This window comes from Dermacentor variabilis, chromosome 3 (genome assembly GCF_050947875.1).
Source record: "Dermacentor variabilis isolate Ectoservices chromosome 3, ASM5094787v1, whole genome shotgun sequence".
NCBI lineage: Eukaryota > Metazoa > Arthropoda > Arachnida > Ixodida > Ixodidae > Dermacentor > Dermacentor variabilis.
Window position 1 is genome coordinate 21,980,864 of NC_134570.1, and position 24,829 is coordinate 22,005,692.

General features: G+C 48.3%; 1 protein-coding gene across 3 annotated transcripts in view; it reads right to left on the reverse strand.

Moving 5' to 3' along the window:
• ct (homeobox protein, cut) overlaps window positions 1-24,829 on the reverse strand; it is a 749,731-nt gene that overhangs the window by 584,792 nt on the left and 140,110 nt on the right. For all 3 annotated transcript variants that reach the window (XM_075684459.1, XM_075684458.1, XM_075684457.1), the window contains exon 2: window positions 20,047-20,157. In XM_075684459.1, the coding sequence (XP_075540574.1) occupies window positions 20,047-20,157 (111 nt within the window). The remainder of the gene's footprint in view (window positions 1-20,046; window positions 20,158-24,829) is intronic.

A 24,829-nucleotide genomic window follows, 5' to 3' on the forward strand; every position in this document is an offset into this window, starting at 1 on the left:
TGGAACGCAAATTCTCATTCGCACCTTGGAAGCACTTCCGTTACATTTAAATTCGCTTTATGTGGTCGATTCACTCGTGATTGGAAAGAAAGGGGAGCGGTTTTCAATCAACTAAAGGCGAGAAACCGGGCAAAAGAAGCGCCAGTTATGTAAACTAAGTGAGAGGTAGGAATTTATTAGTCTTGTTCCGATACCTCGGTAGGATGTACTGGAGCGCTAGAACTAAAAGCTCTTCCAGTCTGTTTCTATTTCGTTTCTGCCACTATAGCCCCTCCCGATTGGTCAAAAATTTTTCGGGGCCACCCTAACTTCGCCTGTCTGTTACGCGACTTCCCCAAAACCGCGAAAACTCTTCATTGAATATCAGGTGTACACGCTGATTATGCACGACTAGGCGGAAGGAAATACATATGTATATATATTTCCGGTTTTGCGCTTCTTTTCGCCATTAGCTCTCCGATATTGGTCAAAATATCTCGAGCTGCGCTCACTTCGTCTGCCTGTCAGGCAACGTCACAAAACAGCGAAAACTCACCATGTCAAGGTGACGTGTATGCATTAAAAATGATCATCTTTAATGCACACACGTCACCTTGACATGGTGAGTTTTCACTGTTTTGTGTCGAATCATTATGCCGAACAAAACTGAATATTTCTCGGAATAGCCGGAGACCTCCACGAAAGGAATAAAGGATGGATGCCAACAAATCGCTCTGGAACTGGCTACTCGATCATCCTTGCCGAGAAGAATGGATTTTTCTGCTTATAGAAAACGAATTTGCGTTGCACTACAACGTTGTCGAGCCCTTTCGGTGCATATAGGAGATCGCTCTAGGAACTATTTTTCTCTGAGGATTCGTTCTAGGTGGAAACTTTAACGCTGCGTTGCGGGCCGCCCCTATTTTCGACCAGCCACCGCAAGTTGAGCATGGGTAAGCGGAACAATAGCAGACGCTGGCACGGCACCTCTTCATGCGGTCTTCTACTTTCAGTGTCTCTGCTGCGCACTTCTCGCATCTTAGAGAAGAAAATATGTGAAGGTAGGTAATGCTATTTCTTGTCAAAGCAAGTAAAAGTGACGTCTTACAAAAGAGAAGCGCGTTTGATTGGGCTGTTCAAAGAACTTTGCGGGTGAACCCGATGATTGCGTCGGCGGCTACGTAGTTTTTTGACGCCAGAAGATTTGAGTAAAAACAGAATAGAATACTTTTACGTTATACGGCCCCTGCAGTTTCACATAATTCCTAAACAATTTAGAGAGCAGTAGTAATGGGCATAGGGCCGATGTAAGGTACGGGTTCCTTTCCCTGTATCCAGTGGCGTAGCCAGAAATCTCGTTCGCGGGGGGGGGGGGGGGGAGGGGGGCTCACTTTGCAGCTCGGCCTCCCCTTATGGAATTAGTCGAGGAATCAATATATATATATATATATACATATATATCTGTCATTCAACAACCTTGTTTACAGTTTCGTACATATGCAACGACCAGGGGACAATCTCAATGACGCTGTCCTTTGTTAGAATGTATTGCGCAGGAGCAGCTGTCACCGGTTGTGTATTGCGAGTAATTGCTCGGAAATTATAGTCGCAACAGAGAGCACATATAAAAAGCAGGAGTTCTGCAAAATATACGAGGGCGAGCCAAATGAAAGTGAGACAATGCGAATATATGACACACGGGGTACTTTATTTAAACGTAGTCACCATGAGTATTTAGACACTTGTCCTACTAACGAGTCGCGTTATTCCCGTCTCATAAAGCTCCTTGGATTGCTGCCTCAAAAATCTGTAAATGACTACACGTCATCTTCCGACACGAATCTGGTTCACTTGAGCAGTTTCTTCAAATTTTACCAAATGTGGAAGACGCAAGGCAACAGGTCTGGGCTGCATGAGGGATGTTGCAGCGTTTCCCACTTGAACTTTGCCAGATTTGTATTAACCACATCAGCGACGTGGGAACGGGCAATGTCGTGAAGCAAGATGTTCCCAATGCTCAATTTTCCACCTCGTTTGTTCTTGATTGCGACACGCAGCCGATACGGCCTTTCACAATATCTGAAACGATTTAGAATCTCTCCAGGTTTAGAAAATTCGATCAGTAATGGCCCCTAACGATCTAAAAAGAAGTCAACACTTCTCCGGCAGAAATGACGGCCTTTGTTTTTCTTGGGAGTGGTGAATTCAAATGTTTCCACTGTAAGCTTTGCCGTAATGTTTCAAGCTAGTAGTAGCAGCACCATGAGTCATCCCCAGTTACAATTGCAGACAAAAAGGCGTCACCCTCATCTGGGGTTCTTTGACGTGCACCTAAATCTAAGTACACGGGTGTTTTCGCATTTCGCCTCCATCGAAATGCAGCCGCCGTGACGGGGATTCGATCCTGCGACCTCGTGCTCAGCAGCCCAACACCATAGCCACTGAGCAACCACGGCCTTTTCAATTGTGTTGGGGGTGATTGCACGGTGGCTTTGGCCCGGCCATGGATCGTTTTTGTAGCTTTCATGTCCTTTGAACAGTTTGCTACAACGCTTCACAGTGGCCAATGAAACGCAATGTTCAACGCATACGGCAGCCATACGGCGAATAATTTCTTTTTGGGAAACATCTTCATTTATCAAAAACCTCACGACACCATGCTGTTCAACTTTTGGAGTGTCCATTATGTCACGCAACCATGTTCAACCCAGTGTATGAGAGCATTAAAGAACATTTAACCTCACCTCTGCATGTCACTTGTAAATGAGATGCGTATGTGCTACGCGCATGCCTCGAAAATAATGAACCGAACCATTATTGCGCGGGGCGGGTTGTCTCACTTTCATTTGACTTGCCTTTGTACATTAGACATGCGAAGATACAATGGAATATACAAATGTGAAGCTACAGCTTGATACAGGGCAAAAAATTATCACTGGAAACAAAGTTCACTGCGCATATACACAAAACCTCGCAACAAGATATTTAAATATACGTACAAGTCTCCAATAAATCTACGTACCTAAGAAAAAGTCACTATATATAATGCGTCAAACAAGGCAAATAAACAGGTTGCGCAACCACAGATTCACAGATCACAGCAACCCCCCCCCCCCTCCTTCCACTCCCAAAATGTATCGCGTGCGACGGAAGGCGGCGGGCTTCCTCCCCGCTTTTCTCCCTTGCGCACACAAGACTCATCGTCGGCTCACCCCCTCCTCCTCCTCCTCCCCACGCTTTCATTCGCACATAGAGCATGCGGCGCGCGGTCACGATGTTATCGCCCTTGGCCTTTATTTATACGGAACATGAGGGCAACGGCAGGAAAGCGCCTGGAGTGTTCATATAGCTGCTATTGCAGTAATATAATAGTATCCGGCAACTGAAGCGTCCCGTGGCCCATTACTTTCCGCAAAAGAAGTAACAAAATCGAACTTTCACCATGCGACAATTCGCTGCGCCGCAACAATGTCTTTTTTTCTTTTGTGGGGCAGGGGGCGGCGAAATAGAATAACGCAAAGGAAAGCATGTTGGCTACAATCGAATGCCTACTTTGGGTACCTAGTGTGGCTACCGAAGGAATATCGAAGAAAACGTGTGACGCTTGGTCCACAGAAAACCATACGCATAGTGCTCGGTATCCTACACCGGCGATACAAAATTTTCCGGAGAGGTTGCGCTCAAGCGGACGCGTTGCAATCCGTCGAGTCCCCGCAGTGCTGGCGGCGAGCGACTATGCATTGTTTCTTTTTCTCGTCTGCTAGCCAGAAAGCGTCCAAAACTCTGCCATACGAAAATGCAGTCGGCCAGAGAAAAACGAACGCGCATCCAAGTGCGCAGCGCGGTTGTCGATGCAGCACGAGAAAAACGCATGCGCTCTGGCTGGATCGGCAGCCCGCGGGTTACAAGAACAAAGAAAAAAAAGAGAAAGAGGCTCAATGTATCCTCGCGAATAAAACTCTAGGTAGAAAAATAAATAAGAACTTAGTTACAATGGTGGATTTAGTGTCTTGACATGGATGCTTTGGCGCAGGTGGAAAAAAAAATGTTCATATTCTTTTCTGTGACCTGACGGCACAAATGAACCACCACAACGCTTTGTCTCATCGGACCTCGCTGCATGCTTTGTCAACTTGTCTGATAGTATGTTGATTTGGCTTGTCTCGTTGTATGGCCCGATGTGCGACTTTAGAAAAGTCGATGCACCTTTGGCGTCAAATGTTTACAACAGCTTTAAACCCACAAAGTTCCATAATTGAAGATCTAAAGCACGACTTTGGAAATGTCAATGCACCTTTCGCATCAAAATGTTATGAGAACTTTATACCCACAAAGTTTGAGACTTGAAATCCAAGCGCTCCGTAGATTCCGCGGCCTCCGCGAGATGCCGAGACGAGCCTGCTTGCCATCAAAGCGCCCTTGAAATTTTGTGCTCGGTGGGGCTCCTTGCGTTACGATATGTGACTCCCGAAGCATGGGCGTTGCCGCGAAATCCAGCCCGATTTGGCAATGTTCGCGCTAAAATGTCTTTTCGAGCGTGAATTAAGGTCATTCTAGACAAAATCGAGCATGATTTCCGGCGCCGGGAATTTTTTTGGTCGGCGGCGCATGACAGCACGAAAGAATTTCGGGGGGGGAGGGCTGAAGCCCCATAAGCGCCCCCCCCCCCTGGCTACGCCCCTGCCTGTATCCTATTCCTTTCTGATAGTCCGCCGTTTGCGACCAGTTGATTCCAGTGATTGCGTGGGCGAAGCACCGCACGGGCCACGATGAAGTGAGAAAAGGAACAACACTGGAATATAATTCTTACATCGTCTTGGCCAGGCCTCTATTTGCACAGCGTTTGCCGCATGGCGCAACAGTCCACAACGGTCTGTTTCGAGTTAAAGATAAAGCGTTTGTGCTTCAAAACATAAAATTTTGTCCAGTGTATAGAACCCTGGAAGTCAACCTGATCAGCTCGGCGCCGATGCGACAGAAGCGAACGAACTCAGAGGAGTGTGGAGTTTCCGAAGGCTGCAAAGACAGAGCGATCGCGATGCTCCTCTGAACACCCCACGCAGCCGCCTTGTACAGTGCATGCGGACCACTGCTCCCGTGACCGATGTCTCGGGCGGAGAAGACATCTCCTCGCCGCTTTGCCTGCAGCACTGTGGAACCTGGTGGGGACAGATCGAGGAGCGTGTTCGCGTCAGCGCAAGGGAGACAGCCATGTTGCATCTGATTATCGCGTTAGCACTGTCATCTCTCGTGGCGTATCTCAAAGGCTGCTGTTGTTCTGTCAAAGCCAGCAGTGAGGAATAAACATACAGACGCGAAACGCAACATTTAGCTGCTTAGTGCTCTCGCATGTGATGTGTACAGGTCAGAGATGGTAATGAGCCTATAGACATGTATTATGCGTACGTATTTGTTTCGAAATGCAGGGTTGCGAACCTTCCTGTCCCAGATATCCACGAGATAGAAAAACTTTTCATATGCGGCACCACAACGCCAAGGCATGATGTAGACGCTCGGACAATCGACACCGTCGATAACGAAACACAGAATCAGCGAGTCATTGGATAGGGCTCGAGAAACTAGAGCTCGTAGTAATCGCGTTGTCTTCAAACTCCGTCGTTCTTTTTATCAGCTTTTCTGTGGACAGAATGAAGAACTAAAACCACACCTTCTAAACTGTACTTGTAGATCAGCACCTCATTCGTTCGTCACCGCCGTCCCGATCTCCCGCGACGTGCACCTGGCGTAACCCAAACGAAGCAGGAACGAAGCGAGATTCCCCCACTGCACACAACTGCTGACGCGCTGCCCTGGCTCGTGGCTTCAACTCTCTCCGTTTCGCTTTCACTTTCAGCGTTCTCTCCGATGCGGTGGCTATAAATTTCCAGAAATCTCCCCGGCCGCAGCGTTAGCGTCGACAACGCGCTTCGCATTTCTTTCTTCCAACGGCTGCGAGGGTGCTCTTTGGACCTTCCGGTTCAACGCTCCGTCGGGAGCGTCACTCAAGAGACACCCGACGACAAACCACGACTCGCGAGTATGCGGGAGAGATCTAAATAAAAAGAAACAAAAACAAAAAGAACGACGAAGCTCGAGCAGGAAGCCGCTGTGCCTTCAACGCCCGAGGTTCGAACGACCAGCACGACTATATAGCCCAGTATACGAAGTGCGTAACGGCCAACAAAAAACCCGCACAGTACCAAGAACGTGGATGCATGGAGGGGAGAGAGGTGCGGTTATATAGGAAACGTACGACATCTATCGCCTTGAACGCCCGCGCACTCACTCGCTCGGCTGCCCGCCCCGGAGAGTCTATATTTTTCGCGGCACGTACGGTGTTTTCGTTTGCACTCTCCCCGCTCTTACAAGGTTGCTTCTGGCGCCTTATCCCGATTATTTACTGGACCCGACGGGGACGCTCTCTCCTCCCTGTCCCACCAAGCATTTCCGTCACGGACCCGACGTGGATGCGCCAGCTTTCTTTGCTCCTTTTCCTTCGCTATCAGCGGCGTGTTTTTGTTCGCTTCTAGCGCGGCAATTTATTGGCTCCCAGCTGTTGAGTAAGGCGTAAGAGCCACTTCCCGCAAAACCCACCAACCTGCTTGTCGCGGTTGAATCATCCCCTTTATTGTGCATGCCTCACGCTCGGCCGGGCGATCCGGTACACCGGCGACGTCCAGTCGGTAAACGCCGTTGCTGCGCTTGTTGATCTTTTTCTTCTCCGTGCGCGTGGAAGGGGACAGAAAACGAAAGGGGCGTCGGGTGGTTGCCGAGCGGGTCGATCGCCGTTCACAGCTTGGGCGACGAGGCAATGAAGGGGGGAGTTGTGTCTACATTTCCGGTGATTCGATAACGCTCAATGTACTCCGTATAGAGGTCCATAAGCAGAGGAAGAAAGAGAGAGAGAGAGAGATAAAGAAAAGGGAGAAGAATCTTCTAAGAAAGAATCACCGACAGGAAAGAGAGAAACCAGAAAAGCCAACGAAGTGATGGAGAGTACTAGAGACCCCGGGAAGGCCAAGTGGCCACTACGTGGACGAGTGTCGCACACGCGGGGAAGTGATTCCGGGCCCCATACCGGCGCGACCGGTGATGGCTACAAATGACTGCGCCCGCAGAGCATCGGTTCCGTGTTCCAAACACCGCTTCCTACCACCGACCTATAGCCACGTTGCTTTCTCTGACTCTTTGTGCGTCGTTTACTGAAGGCAGTCGCGCGCGAGACTCCTGCGGTTGCTCGCTATCGCGTTCGGGCAGAAGCCACAACCACCGTTACGCGGTTCGCGCGTCATTGGCTTCTCCTCGCTGCTCGCGTGCTGAGCAGAAAAAGAAAGGCAATAACGTGAAGGGAGAAGGAGCCGACATACTGCCCTTTGTTTATCGATACAGGGGAGTCCGTTGCTCTGAGTTGCTAAACTATTTACGGAGAGTTATTATGGCCTGTTGCTACTTAGCCAAAACATTGCTGCAGTTGTTTTACGACACGTACAGATAAAACAAGTATAGATACGTATACATAAAAACTTGGAGTGTCTATCTGTCCCTGCTCACCTACTCGAAGACACGCATGTACTAAGAGCTCTATAAGTTGCAGTTATAATGTTTTGTTAAGTTAATACTAAGTAAAGTTCCAATTCGGTCACGAAGGAACATTTAACGATGACTCAATCCGTATGTAACATGCGCACCAATCGTGTGCCTCACTTGGTCGCAACTGTCGCCTCACTGTGCGCTCTAGAGTGCAAGTCTGGAGCTCCTAAGCACGGCAGGGAGCGAGCGCTACCGCTTCAAGCCGAGGCGTTCGGGGCTGCGCTACTTTATTGCAGCCGCCTGTTCCCGAGACAAAGGCGCGAGCCACGTGACACCTGAAGGTGGCTTCGAGCGTTGTTCCTCCGCCGCCTCCCAATGGAGCCAAACTTGGCCCAGTCGAATCCCGGAAGGTGCCGCTTGCCCCGCTCGGCCGTTATCCGAGAGGCGCGGCCGAGACGTTTAATTTGGCGATGCGGCGGCACCGCTGCCAAGAAATCCACGCTGACGGCGCCCGCGAGCGCAGCTGCCTCAATTTGTCTCCGCTAATGAACGACGTCCCAAACGGCGAAGAACGCGCTCTGAAGCACTCGGCGCGGATTTCCTGGCCGAGACAAGCTTTGGTGAATTTGCGCGCGCGTCGGGCCTCTGTGTGAGACCGCGAGTGCGCCGCGAGATCCCGGAAAAAGGCGTCCGCCTTGTGCGGCCCCTATGTGCTACACTACCTGGCGCTTTCATCTTGCTGTAGTACTGCGCGGCTGACGTATTTTCGGGCCAACGAATGCGCGCGCTGCGCTCTTTCCCGGGGTAGAAAAGGAATCGAATACACGGCCAGACCTTGTGCCTTTTCTCTGCCCCTCCTTTGACTAGCTTTATAAATAGTGCGCACCGGTTCGTTTCGAACGAGGCGCAAACCACTGGCGCCAGCTCGGGGAGACCCGAAAGAATTCCCTCTTTTTTTGCCTTTCTTTTTAAGCGCTTTTAGATACCAGTGGAAGTTTCCATCGCGACAATTTCGTATGCGCATGACAGTGATCCATCGTCCTCCATGATGTTCGCTGGCATGAGTGTCCGTGGTGGGGACAACGCGATATGCCTACGGAGCAAGGAGTAATCGTCGTCTAGACGCAGGAAGCTCAGCAAAGCGCGACGCCGGTACCTTTGCGCTTGACGTGCGCTCGAACAGCGACGCAACCTGAAATATGGGGACGCGTCCAAGCAATCCACGGTTTTCTGGAGAAAGTTAGCGAAGTTTCCGTGGCCCAAATTAGCTCACAGCCTATTCATCTCCTTGAAATGAACCTGTTGTGCATGACTGCTTGGCCAAACAAAAGGGAATAAAGACCCCCGGTTCAGTCGGATCGTAGCGCATAGCCCGGGTGAGCGAAATGGTAATTCATTCATGAAAGGAACATGGCCTATACGCCTCTATGCGAACAGTATAAGAGGAGCGATGACGCTGTAGCAGTGGGCGTTTGAGCTTGATTGGTGACACACGTTCAAATACTCGGAGAACGTGTATTGTTGTCGCCGATCCACTATCAGTGGTTACACTGCTGGAGTAAATACACGCACACACTGAAAGAGGGCGAAGGCCAAGTAAGGTGTTTTATGTAAAAGAAATTGTATGCTTTCAATCAATCAATCAATCAATCAATCAATCAATCAATCAATCAATCAATCAATCAATCAATCAATCAATCAATCAATCAATCAATCAATCAATCAATCAATCAATCAATTAATTAATTAATTAATCAATGATCTATCTATCTATCTATCTATCTATCTATCTATCTATCTATCTATCTATCTATCTATCTATCTATCTATCTATCTATCTATCTATCTATCTATCTATCTATCTATCTATCTTAAAGTATTTATTTGTCGTGTATTGGATACGCTAATACAAGTCCATTTGGATCGATAGTCATAAGACAAGTAGCCTGATATGCTACCTATTGTAAACTATAGCGAGTTAGGATGCGTTACACGAGGATGTTTTGGTATCTTGACGGGGGTTCCGGCAAGGTGAGAACTCGTGTCCTCCATTCGCGGGAAACATTCATTACAAATAACTTGGGAGGGCAGCAGAATTCAGTGAAACGTTGTAAATAGCGTGCATGCGCGTATTAGATGGTGCCCCATGTGTGCGCGGTCTTGGTGTGTGCGTGTTGACTTATGTTTCACGCCTAGTTTATAGCCCCAAGTAAAGATTCTGCACTGACTAATGTCTCCGCTATCCTTGGATGCCGGCACAGCTAGAAGATGAAGAAGAAACTTCATTAAAGAATAGTCCGGCAGTTTTTGCTGTGGTGGCCTCAGGTGGCGGCTCGAAGTCCTTGGACTCGGGCGGCATCTTCGGCTTGCCGGACGGCCCAGAGCTGGTCTGCCAGCTCTGAACTTTTGAGAGCCGCCTCCCAGCGGTGGCGACGCCTACGGAGAAGGTCCCCGGCGGCTCCCGCATCCAGGGCGGCGTCGGGAAGAAGAGAGCTCGAGCCTTCCCGTACTCTGGTCACGGATGCGATTATGGACGCGCCGCGAACGGAGCTGGTCTGATTACCGTTGTTGCCGGCACATTCCCAGAGCATGTGAGCTAGTTTTTTCTATTCTTTAAGCAATATGGTTCAACCAAGATCAGCTTTGATTTCTGGCGACTTCTCAACGACGAGGCAACGAACGTCATCTAGAAAAAGAAAGAAAACTTTCTCCCTCTCTCAGGGATGTTGGTCTTAACATGAAAGTGAAACGTGTATTGTAAGAACCAGTGGCAGCTTCGTTGCATATTCAAAAACACAAGGGGCCGACAATCTAAATGAAGCGAAGCTTCTTTGAGTTACCGAGTTAGCAGCAGTAGCGGATGACCTGAGCACAGTCTCGTCACCTATGTAGCTGAGGAAGACAGTGATGTTCGATGCTTGGCGACGAAAGAATGTTGACGAGAGGTGTGTAAAACAAAGAAGTACGACACACATCCAAATATATTTAAGGCCTATATATTCTTTGTGACCCATCCTATACCGATTAAGGCACGCTTACTTTCATTACCTCAAGTGAGCAAACTAACTTGCATAGTGGTCTCGTTTGGCGTACATGATATGACTGTCCAGCGGCCAGTGAGCTTCTACTTAGCATGGCTTCATAGTTTCCGACATCACGTGATCGGTAACATTGGAAAGGCATACGCCGGTGTACATAGGAGCGAATTTTGTCATCCCCGTGCGAATTCAAATCGCTGATTCAATTCTTCTTACGACCTTCCTCCCTCCACCCCCCCCTTTTTTTTTTTTGCATGACAGCTCGGCGCTGTAAGCTTTACACATCATTATGCCATCAGCCTTCGCGTTTTCAGTAAAGTGTGATTTAAGGCATCAGTGCTGCCGACTAAAGAACGTCTAAGATTTTGCGATAACCTTTCGTCTTTTATTTTCGTTTTATTACTTACAAGGTTGGGACATTGATCACAAGCCCCTACCAACAAACTTTTGCTCTTAAGAAATGTTTTTCCGTTTAACGAAGTTAGTTGGTTCTGGCAGAAGTGTTTCGCCTGCAGCATAAAAGCACAACAGAGCAGAACACAATGATTGGGCGCAAAGAGTTGGGAAAGAAAGCAAAGTCAAGTCTGTTCAAACTAAGCCTTATAGTACCCGGGAATACGTCCGATACTTCAGTGAAAACAAACGGTCTTTTATTTCTTCTCTCCAGCGACGGGCTGCCTACAGCGATAACAGCTGCTCCTCGTACTTACTGGTAATATGGGCTGGAAACGGCGATGCAGAGTAATATGAAAAAGAAGGTAAAGCAAATTAAAGCAAAGCTCTCGCGGGGCAGAGGTGAGAAGCACCGGGGAAAAGAGCGCGCATCGTTCACTCAAGCCAACTTTGAAGCGGCTCGTTAATAAAGCCTGCCTCGCCTAAAGCAAAACCTTTGCTGTCGGCGTAAAAACTGCGGGCACCCTCGAGGAGCGGGTTGGCGCGCTTGCTTCTGCTTGCGTGGGCACTCTTCGAACTGCTTTCTCTTTTAGATGCCGCTCTGACAGGTGTCAGTCGAACACTGAGAGGAAAAAGGGGGCAAGTAAAGGAAAACGAAGAAGCTCGGCTCATTTTTAATAAACGCGTCATTATACGCGCCGCGCGATTTCGGAAAGCCGCCAGTCCCAGCGCACTGTGTACGCTGGAGCACCGCGCGAAGCTCGTGGTCGAGTAAACAAACACGAAGGGGGCCGCCTTTCCGAAGTTCCTCTGGCTGAAAACAAAGAGAACGATGGCGCGCATTATGTTCCTAATCTAAACAGCAGGTGATCCACGCTGGCTTTGTTGTGCAAGAACACTCAAAAAAGAAAAAATAATAATGTAGAGAGAGATAGAAGAGGAAGAATAGCGCCCAGACTCGCGCGAAAGGGGCGCGGGAGAGCCTTCAATATCCGGCCTCAGTGCCACTCGGGCCCTCGCGGGTCTCCGAAAGACAATAACGTCGCTCAGGTTGATGACGCAGATTTCTTCTGTATACAAGCCGCACGGCAGGGATGCAGAAAAGCAAGCGAGCTTTCGAGGGACTCTACACGGCATCGCTTTTGGAAGAGCACCTTCTCTGGTGTGGCCTCCTGCTACGCGACCATTGCTCGCGATGAAGCGGTGAGCTCCGCAGACAGACTCTGTTGCACCGCGGGAATAACTGAGGTTTCTAGAGTGTTCAGCGTCGCGCAGGCCAAGCCCACAGTACCTTCACGAGCAAAGAAGGGCGCATAAGCTCGATGTACAGTCGTGAGCAAAAGTTTGGCGACCAGAGAAGCAGCGAATTTCCGTTTTTTTTTCTTTTGCAACTGAGGTATGGATGCTGAAATTAAGTGGTACAGCCCGCAGACGCCTGCTCGACGAATGCAATTGTGGTTGCACATCTGTGGTGGAAGAAATTTGAATTTTTTGCTGATGCCGCGCTCTCTAAACTTTCGCTCTCGGGCGTGCGAAGAGCATAGTGCAACAATTTGAATCGGAATGAAAAATCACAGCCTATTTTGATTCTTGGAGTTTAAGGCCTCAAAGGAAAATACCAGCTATACCAGACGCCGTTTCGACAAAGATTTCGGATAAGTTTTGATCATTTGGGGTTCTTTTATGTGCACCTGATGCTCCCGCACATGTGCGTTAAGCTTCCCCGGTCGCAGTAGCACGTGAGTGGCACTCTGGCCGGGACTCGAACCGGAGACCTTGCGCTCCTATACTTTCACAATCACGACATGCAGACTGAAATTGAGCGGTACGATACACGCGTGAATGTTTGACGAGTGCCGCCAATGCACCATGTCCAGGTTGCAGATGTGCCAGAAGTAAATACGGGGTGGTCATTTCTAAGTTTTCCGGAATTTTTACAAATCGCCTATGACAGAATAATTCTGGTCCTTGAGAAAGACGACGAAGTGTTTCTCTTGTGGAACACTGCTCTTGCTGTTTCCAGAGTTTTTGTGATTTTTGTGTATTCCAGGGATCATCGCTCTCCTGCGGATGGCGATGGATCCTGACCCTGTTGCACGTAGTCCCGACATGGCACTGCCTTCAACGTCAGCCTCAAGGAAGCGGAACAACAGCCGAGATGGGGACACCACCATGCAGTGACAGCAATGAACTGTACACGGCGAGTAGCGATGAGAGCGACGACGACTTCGTCCCTGTAGCGAAGCGCGAGGCGAAGAGGAGTATCCTCGGCGAGTCTTCGCCAGGAAGTATGTCAACAGTAAAGGCTTCGTGTGGCCCGCCGCGCCGCACTATACTATTTGTTGCCGTTGATTCTTCGGACAACCTGAGAAGCATGAATCGGTAAGTCATCTCGGCACGACTTGAAGTTCTCGTTCCGAATGAGACAAAATACAGACTTAAACCACGTAACAACGTCTTGCCCATAGACGTCGAGCTCCCGGCCGCTTTACGTACATTGCGAACTCTTACGGAGCTTGGCGACATCAGAGTCCATGCTTACATGCCGCAGGACAGAGGCACGACAACGGGCGTCATATATGATGCCAACGTCTCTATACCGAACGCTGACCTTCCTGTCCTGGTCAAACCAGCTACTGACGCTACGGACATACTGCAATTTTCCGAATAGGCAACTCCCGTTGTGCCAAGGTGATCTTCAAGGGCGACTGTCTTCCATCACATGTGAAGGTTGGTCTTTTTCTTCATGTCGTTCGAGGCTGTATTCCGAGGCCCCTTCAATGCCACAAGTGTCTGAGGATGGGCCACGTAAGTGGCGTGTGTAACAATAAGCTAGCTTGCCCGCGCTGCGCCGAACCCCACACAGCAGAGTCTTGCAAGGCGACTACCCTGAAATGCAATAACTGCAGTGGCAATCATGATGCCTCATCAAACAACTTCCCACTAATCAAGAAGGAGAAAATACTCTTCAGACAAATGGTGAAGGACGGCTCGTCACGGAGGGAAGCCATAACGACTGTTAAAGAGCCCCTCACCTGGTCTGGCCATGTTGAGCTGACAATCGCAGACCATACAATGCGCGATAACAATCGTGTCTGCAAGGTATCCCATCGCTACGCGCCGCGGAAAGATCTGAAATTTCAAATCGAACGCCGTTTTCTCGTCTCCTCGCGGCCGCCGCGCTCCAAGCCGCAGGATGACGTACACGTGCTAGTGAGCCTACTTTCACGTGTTTGTGCCGTAACGTCGCTCGTGGTGACACGTGACTTCGACAATTATTCAATGCAACATCAATTATTTGTGTAATATGTTGCTTGAACAGACAAATTAAATGCTTAGAGAACTAATGACGCAGACAAGCCGAATGTCTGCATGTTCTTGTTTTACTTCGCACCACAGCAAGAGATGTACTTCCGTTTCGTCTGCTTGTTCCCACGTCGTGCAGTCGCGTGCGAAGACACCGAAACTATGTGGTTTTCTACCGTGTTCCAGCATGGGATCATGCTCTGTGATCCGCTTGTGTCTGCCTCAGCATTCGTGTAGCACTGACTTATACCGCTATTCAGGTGTCTTCATGCAAAGCGCGCAAATGCGTGCGCTACGCGAAACGAGACAATCACAACAGCTCGCGCACGACGCCGTCAGCGGAAGTGCGACGCGCCGCAAAAAAGCGAGGAGAAAAAAAAGTGAAGGCGAGGTCGGTAACGTATGCGTCACGCAATTCTTGAGGTCCGGTGTGGGAGAATGCAGGGAAGAAATTTCGCTTGCAAACGCTCGCAAACATGCAAACGCCATCCGCTAAATGCGCACTGCAAGTCCTGGATTCCCTTGAACCAGTACTTGTGGATCTACAGTAACAAGATGGCTTACCATCCACGACCACCGCGGCCATTCCGGGAACAAGTCAAGTGCCCTTCCATACTTCAATGGAACGCCAGAGGTCTGCAGTCACGGATGTCAGAATTTCGGCACTTTTTTTTTTAGAACAAGTTCCCCATTACCATAATTTGCGAACCTAATTTTTCAAAGACAATTCGACTGTCGGGCTACGCATCATTTGTTTAATTATCATGCATTGAACGTAGTCAAGTTGTGTATATCTGCAAGAAGCCGTATGTTCACCGAATAGTGCAGTCTCACAACGATAATGTTAAAAAGAAGAAAGTTTCATTCACACTGATAGGTGCCTACATATCCCCATCACGTCGACTTGATCGACAGAGACTAAACGACATTCTCACAAATATTCCAGACCCTTGGATAATCATGGATTACTTTAACGCCCATCATCCACTCTGGGGAAGCTTCAGGACAAATCAACGAGGCACGAGTCTTGTTGATCTCGGTGCCGAGCGTAGATTAAGAGTTTTGAACGCTGGCAGCCCGACTTATCTCCGAGGAGTGACTTACAGCAGCTGATTTGACTTGACATAAGTGTGGCATAGTTTAAGTTCCAAAGTTCAATGGTTCACAGACATTGGAACACATGGCAGCGACCATACTCCTACGCAGATGACTATCAGAGGCCTTGACAGTTCTCTTTACCTTGTGCACTCAAGACAGATAGACTGGCAAGCGTACCGAATTTCGAACGAGGAAAAGCGCAGACATGACCATCCCGTGCCCCTCGAAGACATGATCATACAAGCTCTGCAGGCAACTACGCGGACGCTTACAACATCTACAAGAAGCACAGATTTCGACCAAGAATTGGAGAGGCTTCGGGTGATCCTCCGACGGGTCGAGAGAGGATATAGACGTACTAAGTTCATTTATGACCTGAGGGAAGCCAGACGCATTAAGTAGAAAGTTCAGCGTCAGATGAACAAACTTCAGAACCAACGATGGAAGAGCTTCTGCGAATCGCTGGACCCTGGTAAGCCATTATCCCGCGTGCAGAAGTCTTCAGAGTATTCGCTCACCTACACAGCAACGTCGTACCTTCCCAACGCTGGCTCTACATCAAAGTCGTCCAGTGCTTGAGGTCGTGGGAGAATTTTGTGCGAAAGTTACTGGCGACTTCGTTCTGCTGGATGAGTACTCGCTACATGACGTTCCCATCGCGAGAGATCAAAGCATGGAAGAGCCTTTCTCTATGGAAGAACTGTAAGCGGCCTTGGCAGCGTGCAGGCGATCGTCATTACCCGGTCCCCATGGGGTGACCTACGCTGCCTTGAGGCACCTAGGTGTCACAGCACAACATTGTCTCCTGAATATATTCAACCAACCTTGGCGTGACGGCATAGTCCGCTACGGTTGGAAGTGTAGCCGACTGGTGCCTCTACTGAAACCTGGGAAGTCTCCGCTGGATCTTACATCGTACCGGCCGATTGCACTTGCGAGTGGCATCGGTAAGGTCACGGAGAGAATGTTGCTGACATGTATTAAATGGTACCTCGAATACTACAACATTTACCCTGAGGCTATGGCTGGTTTTCGATGTGGACGCTCTTCAATTGGCAGTGTCATTGATCTTGTGACCTCCGTGCAGCAACAAAAAGCAATGAAGCGCCTCTCTGTGGCACTCTTTTTAGGTGTAAAAGGTGCCTACGACAACCTAACCCATGAAGCCATTCTCCAAGCTCTTGAGGGTGCAGAACTTGGAGGTCACGTCTTTAGGTGGATTACGAGCTATATCTCACGGAAATCTGTGTTTGTCCTTACAGAGGATGGCCCGACAAGTCGATATATCTCCAGTAATGGTGTCCCACAAGGCGTAGTGTTGAGCCCCACTCTTTTCAATCTCGTTCTAGTGAGGCTTGCCCAAACGCTTCCACAGACTGCTAATGTCTCTCTCTACGCTGACGGTATTTGCGTCTGGGCGTCTGGCGCCACAAGACCACAAGTGCGTGCCAGAATGCAGAAAGCGGCAACTCTGACAGCGGCATACTTTCGCCGACAAAGTCTGACGATTTCTACAGAAAAATGTGCAATAGTGGAATTTACACGAAAAGCGATGTCTTTCTACCCGGTATGCATCGAGGGCCAGTCCATCGCGTACAAGAAAGCTCACAGGTTCTTAGGCGTTATCGTGGATCGCGACCTCACCTGGAGTCCGCATGTCTCATACATGAAGGAAAAGCTCATTTGTATTGCGAATATGTTCAAATCCGTGGCTGGAAAATCGTGGGGACCGTCCGTGCACTCCACGTTGCAGCCATACACGGCACTTTTTCTCGGATTCTTGCGATACAGTCTTCCTGTTTTGTCCAACACATGCAAGGCTAATATCCTTGCACTACAGAGTGTACAAGCCCAAGCACTTCGGACATGTCTTGGCGTCCCGAGATGTTCTTCGACAGCTGCAACAATTTTCATTGCACAGAAGCAGCCGATCACCACTCGTATCGTCGGTGAGACGCCGAGAGCGCACATCCGACACCTTTAGCGGCGACCATCCCACCGTTTAGCCAATTTTCCAATGCGAAGTCCACAGGCTACATTCTGTGGCGAGACACCATGACTCGATATCATCTGGCTTCAAGCCTGCTAAACGCCCAACATCGACATTGTGGTGTCTCCGGCAAATTCACGTGTGCCACTCAATTCATGGGATTGCAAAGAAGGCAGACTTATCACCCCTAGGCCTGAAGCTGTTGTCTCTGCTTCTCCTCAACGAGTCTTATTTTGACAGCATACAAATTTACGCTGATGGTTACACCAATTCGAACAGCTCTACTAGAGCAGTAGTTGTTTCATCAGACGCCTTTTCTTTACAGTTTAAATATTCGCGCAACACAACGTCGACAACAGCAGAACTTGCGGCTCTTCAAGGTGCACTCAAGTACGTGCTCCAGCAGCCACCAAAACGTTGGGCCATTTTCTCCGATTCCAAAACAGCCCTACAGACTCTGCAGTTTGCCCTATACGTCATGGGTTACACGAGCAGCTAGTGTACGAAATAAGGCAAGATTATAATCATGCGCTCGAGAAAGGCCAAGACACTGTATTTTGATGGTTGCCGAGCCACTGCGGAATTGTCGGCAGTTACAACGCAGGTGTAGCTGCGGTGTTCGGCTCAGCAAACACATCAGCGGGTTCATATACCACTTTCAAGAACTGATGCTGCGCGACAACTTCAATCAGTTGCTCGCCCCATCACACTTCTACGATGGAATTCACCGGATTTCAACAACGCACGCTTGTACTCTCTCGACCCTAACTTGCGGCTTCGCCTGCCACCTGAATTCTCCCGTCGCGAAACAACTTTACTGTGTCCCATCTGGTTGGGCGTCGCATTTACAAATTCCTGTTCAATACTGATAGGAATGGCCAACAGTGCGAGGTGCTATTTGTGCGGGTGTAATGAGACACTAGAGCACCTCCTGCATCACTGCCCATCCTTTGACATTCAACGATGTACTTTACGAGCGAAACTCAATCTGTTAGACAACAGAGCGCTCTCAGAAGAAAATATCCTTGGACCATGGCCCATGCGTTCTTGCATGCAAAATGCCACAAAAAACCCTTCTGCGTTTCTTGAAGGACACTGCATTGTATGAACACTTGTGACAGTGGTGATTCCTCTGCGACTGACTGTGAATGACTAGCTATTATTTTTATTTTCTCTCCTTATCTCTTCCCATTTCCCCCTCCCAAAATGTAGGGTAGCCAACCGGGCACGTCCTTGGTTAGCCTCCCTACCTTTCCCTCTTCGTTTCTCTCTCTAGTCCTTGAGGTGAATTATTCGAAGAGGCGGACATCACCACCACGAGAAATCAAAACACATATTCAACTAAATCAGAAAAATTCACTCGTTAACTTCTTATTTACTTAATGTTGCAATTTACGATTTGTAACCGGTGAGTTTGCAAGACGTGTTCATGTGAAATGAATCTGCGGGATGACACCAATTTCGATAAATTATTTCCCTAAGAGTGGGACTAAATACATAGGCGTCTTAGTTACTTTTTTTTTGCTTGAACGCATAAGAGAGCGCTTTGTTAAAAAGTAAGTGGAACAACAGTGCATTTTTAGTGCGAGTTTAATGGATATTTATTGATGCACTTTGCACATTCATTACAAGTGAATAGGCTTTTCAAACTCACCGGCTACACTTGGTAAATTGCGATATGTGCCGTAAAGTGATTATTTAGAAGATAATTAGTGTCTATTTAATTAGTTTTCAAATACGTGTTTTGATTTCTCGTTCGAGTAATGTCTACTTGCCTGAATAATCCAGATCGAGGACTAGAACTATGTTATCTGCGACAGGTGATTTTTAGAAATTCCGTAAAACTTAAAAATAATCACCCTGGATAAAAATCTTCGCTGCTTCTCCGCGAACTGTTGCTCGGTGAGTAGACATTTAAAACGTAAATGCTAACTTATATTTAGGGAGGTCATCAGCTGGTGGTTCTAGTCGTCCGCTTCACCGCGCTGTCATTTGTGCATGTTGATCAACGCGACTTTGACATTTCGCATAAAGCTGAAGCTCCATGGCTGAATGCATAAACAGGAACAGTAACATCATTAGATTGTTTTAGCTTTGTGAGATACGTTACCGTGACACGGAAGGGCCGCCTCTCCGTGGAACCGCGATAGGCATCCCGCAAGATGAACGACTTAGCGTACCATCATCAGGTATTGCCCTGAAGCGCAGAATTTAATTTAGTATGTGGTGAATAATTAGTTACGCTTTTAGACCATTCCACGTTGCTAGCGCATGAACAACGCTAAATAATGCATCGCCACTTGATAGGTGTTGAAATCGAACATTTTCTCGGCTCAGTAGTATTGAGGCCGTATAAAGGGAAAACAAACAGCTTATCCCGATAATAAAGACAGAACGTCGCTAATACTTAGTACTTAGCGTAAAATGAGACGTTGTCAGTCAAGCGCTCGTGCGTGTTGTCTCCATTACATCCTTGTCTACATTTCGCACGGTAATTTCAGCATGTCTGCACATCGTACGAAAACCCGTTTGGAAGCCTGCGTATCAAATACGTAGGCCCCCCGGTTACTTTTGTCAATAGGCAGTCCACGGATTCTATTTATGCGAAAGGACAATAATCCGAGAGAAATAAACAGATTGTCCAAAGCCCCGTCCTTACGTTGAAGTAAATGTCGTACATTCCTACGCGAAACGTCAGTGTGCGAAACTTACGTGGGGCGCCGTCTTCTTGAATTCCCGGCAGAGTTGCACGAGCCGGGACCTGGCTGCATCGCTCGCGTCTTGTCTGTCCACCAGTTCGGTGGCCGTCACGTCCAGTTCCTTCTGCAACAAACACCAATCTTATAACGGGCGACACTATTGTGTACATCTATTTTACCGCATCGTAAAAAAAAAAAAGAAAAATCCGTATGGACGTTCATTAATAAGCAGCAACTTTTTTTAGACACTATCTGTCGTAAAGGAAGTAAAATATCTCACAGCCAGGTGTTACTAACCGAATAACTTGGCGGTTTCGAGATGTCTAATGCATATGTAATTTCACGACACATGCGAACCTCGCACAAATCAAGGCATTCGAAAAGTGATACCAAAGGATAACGATGACATTCTTCGTAGAAGTAAATTCAAATTTTGCAAATAAGCATTTTAGGAGACACAGTACACACGCAGGTCCTCAACATAGTCAATAAATTTCCTCTTCCACCTGTCTTGGTAAAACAAGGCTGCAAAATACGTAGACGCTTGGACACTACCAAGCTGCCAGGCTCGTTCCGAAATATCCTTCCCATAAGCGATTGCTTGACGGGAAAGCAGCCCTCACTTACACGGAGGCGGCAGAGAATTACTCATTGCATTGCTGACCGCCGCGGACGCGCCAGATCGCCGCAGGCCTTTTCGCGCATCCATTTCTCGACGTGCCGGTGCACACTTATTGGCCGCTGTGGCGAAAGGGGCAGAGTGCAGCCGCCGGTTGCGACGTGCGCGACGCGCTATCGACGACAGCGCGTCTGACGGCGACGACGGCGTCAAACGGAGACATCTCTCGGCGAAGGACGCCACATTCAAATCGACAGAATCAAAGCCGCCGGGTCACCCGCGCCCACCGGCACAATACATCGATCCGTGATTGGTACGGCCGGCGTAGGAGTTCGCGTGGTATCGGCGGACGCGTGAATAGGCAAAAAGGAAGGCCGCGAGGTACCACCGGTGCTCTGATGTGCCTTAAATGTATGCGTTATTGCTCTTCTGTTGCTTTTATATAAACTGTTTTTCTGTAAGTTACGCGATAGCAAGGAATAAAACAGGGCTCCTTTCTCCAGAAACAGGGTGTCATTGGGAACAACGAAACCAGAGGCACCAACTATTTACAGGTCTTTTTTCTGTCTCAAAGTTTTACGGCTATGAAAGACATGATGTTTTTTTTTTTTTGCTCCTGGATTAATCCAGACAACACGGGGCTTCTCAGCTCGCGCACTGGCCTCAGCACACGGTTGATTTCACGCAAGGGAATGCGGTCGTTGGTGCTGTGGATAGAGCATGCGAGTTGGTCGCCTTGCTACAGGAAGGCGTTATGTAGTTATTGAGCCAACGCTGAGGTCGACAGCAACAAGTTCCCTAAAAACCCTTCTCTGCAAAGCGGAGTAGCAACAGAGAGTTACTCTGGCCAAGGTTCCTCTCTACCCCTCCCGTTCTCCCTCCGATTTCATCTTCGCCCCACGCCGGATAGTCGACTTTTCACAGAATAGCATCCCAAATATAAACTAAGAGGAGCACAGTAACTGGCTTTGTGCTAATCTTCGACACACTGACATTTCTCAACGTGAACGAAGTCTCAGCACAGTGTTGCTTCTGCATTGAGGACTTGTGAAAAACCGGTAGGGTTGGCAGGAAATGGAACCTAGTATGGCTCACCAAATCACAACCAGGATGCTGCAGCAACAATAGCTCCCATGACGAGTAACATGCCAAAGTAGCCCCCTATACAAATTTGTTCTCGCGATCCGCAGGAATATACTTGCGCAAATATCCTAATGTAGCCTGTTAACACAGTAGAGAAGCTGCTTTAGCATCGCGGCCATATCTGTGTAACTACAAGTTTCATCGATCTGCGGATGAAGTGGACCATTATTTCAGATTTTATCAGTGCCAGTCCGGCAGGAACCCTGGATTGAGGGCGCCTCCCCGCAGAAGCAGAAAAACATCTGCTTGTTCCTTTTCTTTTTGTCAATAAATGTTTTCCTCCTCCTCCTCCTCCTCCTCCTCCTCCTCCTCCTCCTTCAGCTGACTGGTAGTGGCTAATGGTTAATATTGTCGTTCTAATATTTTTTTCGGGTAGTGCAGCTAAATTAACGGGTTCGCAAAACGCCAAAAGCGCCCGCGCCATTTCTGCGCAGCTTGCAGCTTGGCTGCGGCACCTTCTGTCTACCGGAGCACTTATTCGAGGAGGGAACAGCGGAGTTATATTTTCAACTGTCAGCACTGGCAGCTGGAACCGACACCACTTTACAAAGTAGAAAACCCCTCAATCTTCCACAAATTTTACCATTGAAGATATTTCGCATTTACAGGTAGAGGTATACGTCCATAGAAAATTTTCAATAAAATGGTCACCAACTATCTGCACTAGTTCCGACATATAGGAGAGGCAGTTTTGCCTGCAGTTGTTCGGTGCCGCGATATGGCCAAAACGTCAAACCGGCTTGCCGTAATGCTCTAGCGTAGTTCGTCAGACATCGCACTTCACTTTGGAAACGCCCTCAAATAATTTTTCCATAGCCAGAAGCACTTAGGAGCAGGTCGGCCGTACGGAGACCGGTCGAACGACGCAGCCGTCGAGAGCAGTATCGGCCCGATAGACCGACGCCACTGACAACGTCGAGCCTGCTACTTGTTTGTGCTTCGCCATTAGCACGTCACGCAACCCTTTCCACGCACCGTACAGCCTTGATAAGATCATCCAACGGCGCCGCGCTGATAGGCATGACTCGCAAACTTGGAAAGTTACGCGATCACGCCACTGAAGGTGTGCCACGCCATAAGGAGGTTTTGTTCAATACTTTTGTTCACCAGGCTTGGTGAGTGTCTAGTACACTCAAAGTGCGTGGTGCCGCCATCACGGATGACCTTAACAAAATGACTCTATACAGAAGGAATAATTGTATCCAGGTTCTATTCCGAGCTGTGCGGTGCGCAACCTTTACAACGCAATGACCTGTATGACGACTTATTTCGGAGGTCCCAAGCACTTCATTGGAAAAGCGTCATCGAATGACTGGATAAGCAGGTAGTCAGGGTGCTACTCGACGCCCATCTAAAGAGGAGGAGCAGGAGAATAATGATTCAATGTTTGTCTATGTACGTGTGTGTAGGAGAGGGGCAGGTTTACTTATGACAGCACGTGGGCGGCAGCGGCAACGACGTGAATGCACCTCGAACGTCCGTATAATTGCCATCGCAGTCATATGAGATCTGCCTGCTGTTATTCCTAAGCGGAACAATCGCATTTGCAAAGTACGGTTTCAATTGTGCACGCGCCGTTCGCAAGCAGGTTTGCGTTTACGAGGCCAGTAACATACCCTTGTTTCCTGAGCCTTTCATTCAGCCATCGGTCGGGGTGTCAACGTTGGCGCGATTGCACGACAACGGATTTTCGCCAACGAAACTTTCATCGAAAGCGACGACATTTGCGCTTGGTCCACGCTGCGTGACATATCACTAACTTGTTAGTTCTTTCCCAGCGTTCGATTTTCCACACAGGCCTCTCAAACTGTGCGGCGAAGAAAGAAGTACGGGTTCACCTTACCTGAATGCAACTCTCTTCAACCTATGGGACTCATAATAAATCCAACGCGAAACAGATGCTATACGTCTTTTCGGTATGCTTAGACATTTTGTGTTTCTTCACTTTCACTCCACGCACCAAGATTTCGGACACTGAAAGAAATCGGTTATCAACAGATTGTGCATTTCTGAGCTTGAGCTTCTGAGAGTTTAATTTTTCTGACACAATGTGATAGAAAAAATCGCATATTCAAAACAATTTATTGCCCCTTTTCGAACCTCTGCATGCATGAAGACCGAAGAAAAAAATTGAATAAATTCTAAATCTTTCTGTACGTGTCCGCTGGAAGTAGGAATGTTGGGGAGGCAACATAGAAAGCAGAAAATTTGAAATTTCATATTTTGCATCTCTAGTTGGAGCAGGCTAGGATGTGACAGCATATTACTGTCGAAGTCTGACAGTGTAGTATCGAATGAATAAGGCGTGACAAATATTTCGGTAGGTTGGCCATGCATGCTTCATGAATGTCCGTCGCCTCTTTAGAAGCAGACGAAAACAATATACTTTAAACCTCGGAATGCTTAGAGGTTCAAATCTAGACTGCCGCATTCGTACATTGTTTGTTTCTTTGGTTTTTGCTCAGCATCTGAAAAATTAAGGCTGCGTTTCGAGCTGTGATCAATACTTTCTCTGTGTGCAACAGACTGCAGATTCCAACTTTCTCAAGTTTTTTTGCAGAAGGATAGAAGCTGCTACGCTACCTGGCACGTAACTGTGTCGATATAAAACTCGTTCTCCTTAGGATTATTAGGAACGGTTGCACGCGAGAAGAACCGAGCTTCAAGCACGTGCTCGTACGCTCGTTTCTCACTTCGTCGAGACATGAAAAGTAGTCCCATCGGTGCATACAACAATCGACATATCTTTTCCTTGTCCCCGCAATTAATTACGCGGAAATAATTGGCGTCGGAAATCATGCGAAGACGGATCCCAGGCACGGTGCAGCAATCAATGCGTAACCACACGGTGGCTTCGCAGAATGAACGCGTAACCAGGACCAATCGAAAGCGGTGACATTAAATGTCTGGCACGCCATTAGAGATCGCAAAAAAAAAAAAAACGTCCCAACTTTGAAATTCGCAAGCAAGATGGACAAAACTGTTGTTTTTCTTTCCCTCTTGACACAGAGGGGCACTCGGCGGCAGACGGTAT